Source organism: Egretta garzetta, unplaced genomic scaffold (genome assembly GCF_000687185.1).
Source record: "Egretta garzetta isolate BGI_Z169 unplaced genomic scaffold, ASM68718v1 scaffold30, whole genome shotgun sequence".
Lineage (NCBI taxonomy): Eukaryota > Metazoa > Chordata > Aves > Pelecaniformes > Ardeidae > Egretta > Egretta garzetta.
The window spans coordinates 2,802,418-2,809,118 of NW_009258383.1; the positions used below are offsets into that span (position 1 = coordinate 2,802,418).

The following is a 6,701-nucleotide window of genomic DNA, read 5'->3' on the forward strand; positions in this document are numbered from 1 at the left end:
GCCAGGCAGCGTGAGTAAAACCCCCATCCAAATCGGCATACAGCTGAGCCACCTTCTCATTCAGTAAGCTTCTTATTTCTTTCCCATGTAAGCAGTGACTTGCTGTCAAAATGATAAGTTCTGAAAGGGCTTCAAACAGGTCTGCGGAAAGATTTGAAAAATATTACTGAAGGTGCATTTTGGGCAAGATGTTATGTTTTACAGGATATTCTCTTTTTATTTTGTAGAAGAGAAAAATAAGTAACTGGACACAGAGTAATAATTTTAAATACGAGTTTCAGCTTGTTTTACCTGGAGAATGAAGCATCTAATATTAAATTTCTGTGTGTCTATCAGGTCTCTCTTCAAAAAAAACTTTTTAATTAAATTGCTGATTTCAACAACTTTTTCTTTCTAGAAATTTTCCAAAGTAAGCTGTGCAGCAAAAGCGCAATCCTTAATAAATATGAAAGGAGTCATACAAAAAAATTAACTTTGAAGTCCAAATCCATGGGAAGCCAGTTAGTTTTGCTGCTCACTGAATTATTTTTATATAATATTTATACATTCAAATATAAAATTAGGTATTATCATATTACTATAATATTAATCATATACTTACAAGATAAATAGTAAATCTATTAAAATATAGAAGTGTTATATATAAATATTATATATTTAAATGTAAATATATATGTTTAAATAAATAATATTTCTGACACTGTTATGCCACTGTGGGCTTGCAGCAATGGTGATGGGCTACGTCTAGCAGGCTAGTTGGGAAAGACAGGTGGGAAATAAAAGAATTCAACTGAGCTCACTAACCTAACCGCACCAGCTTCAAGGACACAGTTTTTCAGTGTCAAAGATCCCTGAGCTAAGGTCTCCTCACACAGGCCCTGGGAAGTCAGAGCGGTGTCTTTTCCTAGGGCCTAAGAAGCGGTTACGCTGAGCTGACTTGTATCATGCAAAACGAGTACGATTCAGCCAGGCAACAGGTACACTCCCTACCAGCTGACTACAAAAGCAGAAGTAAGGTAGTCCTTCGCTCCTTTCAACGATTTTCCAAGCAGCTTTATTCTCCCATAGCCTTAAATTGGATTAAACCGAATCTGTATTTTGCACATTTCTTCTGATGTTCAGTACAGTTTTACCTATGTCATTTTTAGTTTCTTTAATATTGCAGTAAATTATTTACAAAAACATGCTGCATTGGCCTTAATTCCTTCCCAGCAATTTGGAGGAAAAATGCATCTGAACTTGCTTACTTTTTTCTCCACTCTCTCCCCATGCTTTGAAATACTCCTTTGTTTCTTCTTCAATCACAGATACATGCTGTTTAAACTGGGCAATATTTAGCCCAGTTTTGAGCATCTTCTTCTGTTCCAAAAATACCTAAAAACACCAAGACAGAAAAAGCAATCAGTACAAGGATCATCAGATCAATGTAATTAATGACGTCTTATGATTTGTACTATAAGAACATATAGAAATAAAAAGAGATTATGATTAGGACTGCAGGGTACAACAGATACTCAAATTTAAATAACAGGTAATAATCCTTTTTACCTTATTTTTCAAGCAAAAGTTTAGTAATATCCAAGGACAATACGAGGTCAAGGGAACTACAATTCTCTCTTTTGCAGTAGCAAAGGAAGAAATAATTTTAGTATCTCTGTTAAACTTTATCCCTGAAGATACAAGTAGAATTCAAGATTGAAATACAGAATGCACTTCAGATATGTAATCACAAGCATAATCAGACCTGTCCTTGCAAAGTCTGAATTCAGGTCTGTGTTCCTTGTTATGCAGCCTCCTTGCTTTCTCTCCCCCAGAGCGTCGGTCTTCTCTCACGCAGCAATACCTTACCTCTGGTCTAGAGATGCCCCGTTCTTTTACAAGAAATCTCATTCTGATCGCACTGCCCAGGAAGGCAGACACGGAAGCAAGCAAACTGCTTCCTAGGAAAATTACGAGCTTCATGTCCTTCTCACCTCTTCCTCTTTCTTCTTTGTATAGACTCATAGCTAACAAACCTACTGGTAAAAAGCCCATTATTAGGCGAGAACCATTCAGTGGATTGACAGGACATCTACTCAGAAAATTATTCGATGAATTTTAAACCCTAATTATGAATTAGGACATCTGCCCTATAGATCTGTGCTATACATGAACAACACACCAAAAACTGTCTTCCCACCAAGGGCTCTACATGTACTATAAAGTTACTCACAAAACAAAAGGCACAAGAAGAAAGGCTACTTCCTAGAAACTCTGGGTTTCAGAACGCCATGGGGACTCCGGCAGTCTGTCAGAGGGTACGCCTGCCACAGAGCAGAGACAGGAGCACATTTTCCCTTGCAACATGCCAGCCCAACTCCATCCCCAGCTTGATGGAGACGGGAATGGCACACAGGAGTGAACGCATCCTCTGCCCTTTCAGCTCCTCTCAACACAAAACTATCTGCAACGGGCTTGGAGGGAGCAGATGGAGAGTGAATATGAGTTGATATATAGACTATGCATATTAACAATTACCAAAATTACTGATAAATAAGTAACTTCTTCCTCTTAAGAGTAAGGGGTGGTTCTTCTAAACACATAACTGAAAGTCACTGTCAGCATGAAGAGAGAGACTTATCAGCTTGATCAGAGAGAAGGGGGCCTCAAAGAAAGTTTTGGATGATCCATCAGTGGTAGAAGGCCAATTAAAGTTTGAATGGCTCTCTAAATGCCTCCCCAGTAGATGCTATGGATATCATCTATCTGGACTCTGACATGTCCCCCACAACATCCTTCTCTCTAAATCAAAGAAATATGGATTTGATGGATGGACAGTTTGGTGGATAAGGAATTGGTTGGATGGTCGCATCCAGAGGGTAGTGGTCAACAGCTCATGTCCAGATGGAGATAGGTGACAAGTGGTGTCCCTCCAGGGTCCATAATGGGACCAGTGCCGTTTAATGTCTTCATCAGTGACATAGACTGCGGGATCAAGTGCACCCTCAGCAAGTTTGCAGACGACACCAAGCTGAGTGGTGCAGTTGACACGCCTGAGGCACAGGATGCCATCCAGAGGGACCTGGACAAGCTTGAGAAGTGGGCCCGTGTGAACCTCAGGAGGTTGAACAAGGCCAAGTGCAGGGTCCTGCCACCTGAGTTGGGACTACCCCCAGTATCAATACAGGCTGAGAGGTGAAGAGATTGAGAGCAGCCCTGCAGAGAAGGACTTGGGGGTACTGGTGGAGGAAAAGCTAGACATGAGCCAACAACTCATGGGCTCGTAGCCCAGAAAGCCAATCCCATCCTGGGCTACATCAAAAGAAGCATGACCAGGAGGTTGAGGGAGGTGACTCTGCCCCTCTACTCTGCTCTGGTGAGACACCCTTCCCCCCCCCCCCCCCCCCCCAGAGCACTGCATCCAGCTCTGGAGCCCTCGACGCAAGAAGGACATGGACCTGTTGGAGCAGGTCCAAAGGAGAGCCACAAAAATGATCCGAGGGCAGGAGCATCTCTCCTATGAGGACAGGCTGAGAGAGTTGGGGTTGTTGTACCCTCTACATTCTAGCAGCTCCAAAAGGGGTCCCCAACTCCATCCCTGACTATTTGAGGAAGACCTCCGACTGTTGGAACTGGTAGAAACAAGTCTGTTAGGATGGCCCCACTTGTGGAAGAGGTCTGCTAGGACACAAGAAATGATCTCCTACTTGTTATCCAGGCTGTGGTCCTGCTGGTTTCATTCACAAAGGGATGGGAGGAGCTACACAAATCCATCAAGTGCAAAAAAAAAAAAAAAAACAAACCCACCACCCAAACAACCAAACAATCCTCCCCCCAAAATGCTGTGACACTGTCTATCCACGATTTAACACTTCCTGACAAACCAGGAGACGACTAAGTTCTCCTTTACTTATTTACAAAGTGGCAAGTTCTTGGTAGTCAGTTGTGTATGAGATTTCCAAAAGAATGGGGTAAGAACAACGTAGATACTTTGTGGATCACTGCAAAATGCTGGTGTGGAGGAAAAGAGACAAGTGATTACTACCCCTAAGCAACAATAATTAAGAGGGCAACAATCCTTGCAAGTACCTTTGGCAAGGGAGAATGAAGAGGCATGCTAAGGAGGAAAAGTCTTGATGGCCACAGAAACTGTTATGGTCAAATGACTGGCATCTATACAAGCAAAATTAAGCCAAAAGTGAAAGTCCAAAAATAAGGTATATCACAACGCTGTGTCTGCTGCCAGACTACTCTGTTGTACAACAGGCTGTTGATGTCAACATACACGGAATAGAGTCCCAGTGGAGCAAGCCTGTCCACGGAAAAGTTGGATTCTGCTGTTTAAGTCTGTCATGACAGACAACACACACAAAGAAGAAAGCGGCCAATGCTTAGCTCGGAAACAATGACACATGACACAGCCACTGTGCTTCCAGACCCATGCAGGCTGTATTCTGCAAACATATACAGACTGATTTTTGTCTGAGCCAGACAAACCCTGTGGTGCAAACTGTCAAATTAATACTCCTGTATCTAGCTTTGGTGTGGCATAAATGAAAAATGATCACTCTTAAAGCTCTCTCAGAAGGAAGACCTGAAGCTGCTTGTAAGGGAAAAGTAAACTGCCGTCAGTGGCATGCTGTAAGGGAAGGAAAGAGAGACTCACTTATTAGTTTTTCCTCTGTGGTGGGATTAGATGGTTTCTAGAACAAAAAATAGCATCCAGACTGATGGATGGCCAGGTCGTAAACAAAGCAACCAAAACACGTTCAGTCTTGATTATCCAGCTGAGACAATTCAACAACTGCATTATGCCTTGCTGCCGGAACTGTGTGGGAACACACAACCCCATCACACAGGGCCAAGAGCTCAGGGCTGCCTACTCAGAATTTAAATTATGCTACTTTTCTACTCATATTTAAGATACATACCGTATTAGGGACATCATAAGCAACTCCCTTGCCAAAAACTGGTGTAGTTAACCGAGAGTATACATCCTCTGCATTCAAATCTTCATTTTTACTATTGAAGAGTAGAGCAGCAGCATCACTACCTAGTAAGTACGTGAATGTCTTGCCAACCATTGTGAAACTGAATACAGGTCCATACTAAGAGAGAAAAAAATATACACCAGTTTCTTTTAAATAAGAACACAAATCATTAAATCTGTATCTCTTTACGTACAGGATTCCATAAATTACTTACTCTCCTAAGTATTTAGAGACTTAATAATTAAGATAAAAACATTTTAATCCATTTAAATGCTGTCTCAATACACTTACTAGTGATATGTAACATTGTAACGAGCACACATGACCTTGCACGTTTTAAAACCATTTAGTTTAAAAAATATAAATACAAGATTGATTACATTACAAAAACTAGCAGAGAGATTACAGCATGTGCAGCCTCCAGTAATCTACAAACACTGTCTTAAAAAATTCTGGATTTGGAGTTACGCATAGGTAATAAAGGGCAAATAAGATTTTAAAGTTTAAAGGTCATCTCCAGCAGATTTTCACATACTAAATTTGGCTTTCTCTAAGCTAACCAAGCTAAGATTTAAGCTTAAGTTTTAGACAATGTGAAACAGATCAATAAATCCTGCTTCACTGGAATTAAGGCTCTATTGCCTTAGTCCATTTCTTTTGGGCTGTTACATTATAAATATACACCAGTCCTTTCCACACTGGAGAGGGCCTTACAATTCATCAAATTGCCTACAGAGGGGGTCAGCTACATTCCAGCCTGGCCACAGATCAGTAAGGAGCAATATTAGAAGTTCCCAATGAAGGCAAGAAATAACATCATGAAAATGGCTTCTTAATTAACTTGTGATTCAGCTACAAGCATTACCCAAATACACAGGCATATTTTTTAAATCTGAATCATGACAGATATCTCAGAAAACACCAGAGCCTACTCTGCACACTCCCTTCCATATCTGAGGTGGTAAGTGAGAATGAACTGCTTTTAAACAGGGTCCAGATAGAGAACTTCATAGATACACAAAAATATGTTAGCATACGCTCAGCCAGTCATGTCAGAAAACACACCTTGTCATAAGCATTTTCCAAAAATTCAATGGGACTTTTTCCAAATGCAATTGCATGTCCAAGGAAAGGAATGCTTGATGAAATATAAGGCGGGTATTTCTGAGGAAGAAAGAAAAAAAATAATAATGAACTTTCTTCAGAGAGTCATAAAATCATGTCCGTTTACACAGAACTAAACACAGAGGAGGCTTTAGACACGTTTTGTTTAAACAGTTTTGTGAACAGGCCAACTTGGGACAACTGATTATTTTTTTAAATACAGCAACAGTGAGCCACATTCAACAGCAGCAGAGGTTAAAATAAAACGAATACAATTAAGATTCTGAAAGCAAAGCACAAGGATACTGCAGCAGGAAAAAGGCAGTCAGGAAGAAAACAGCGTTGACGGTTTGTTAAACTGTCCCCCAGAAGCATCAACCTCAGTTCAGCAATGAGTTTTCACAATGAGAACAGTCAATCATTGGAACAATCTCCCCAGGGGAGTGCTTGACTCCGCCGCATTGGACACTTTCAAGACGCAGCTGGACAGGGTGCTGGGCCATCTTGTCCAGGCTGTACTCTTGCCTAGAATGGTTAGGCCAGATCATCCTTGAGGTCCCTTCCAACCTGGGATTCTATAACTTGAGTTTCAGCCGTGCGGGGGAGCCGCCTTTTCAGCTGCACTGA

General features: G+C 41.2%; 1 protein-coding gene across 1 annotated transcript in view; it reads right to left on the reverse strand.

Moving 5' to 3' along the window:
* Positions 1-6,129, reverse strand: part of LOC104128884 (lanosterol 14-alpha demethylase) — a 10,419-nt gene extending 4,290 nt beyond the window's left edge. Inside the window, 4 exon segments of the mRNA XM_009641735.2 lie at positions 1-141; positions 1,248-1,374; positions 4,911-5,087; positions 6,036-6,129. The exon segment at positions 1-141 is cut by the window's left edge and continues 30 nt beyond it. Coding sequence (XP_009640030.1) covers positions 1-141; positions 1,248-1,374; positions 4,911-5,063 — 421 coding nt within the window. The 5' untranslated portion in view covers positions 5,064-5,087; positions 6,036-6,129.
* Between the last annotated feature and the right edge of the window lie 572 nt (positions 6,130-6,701).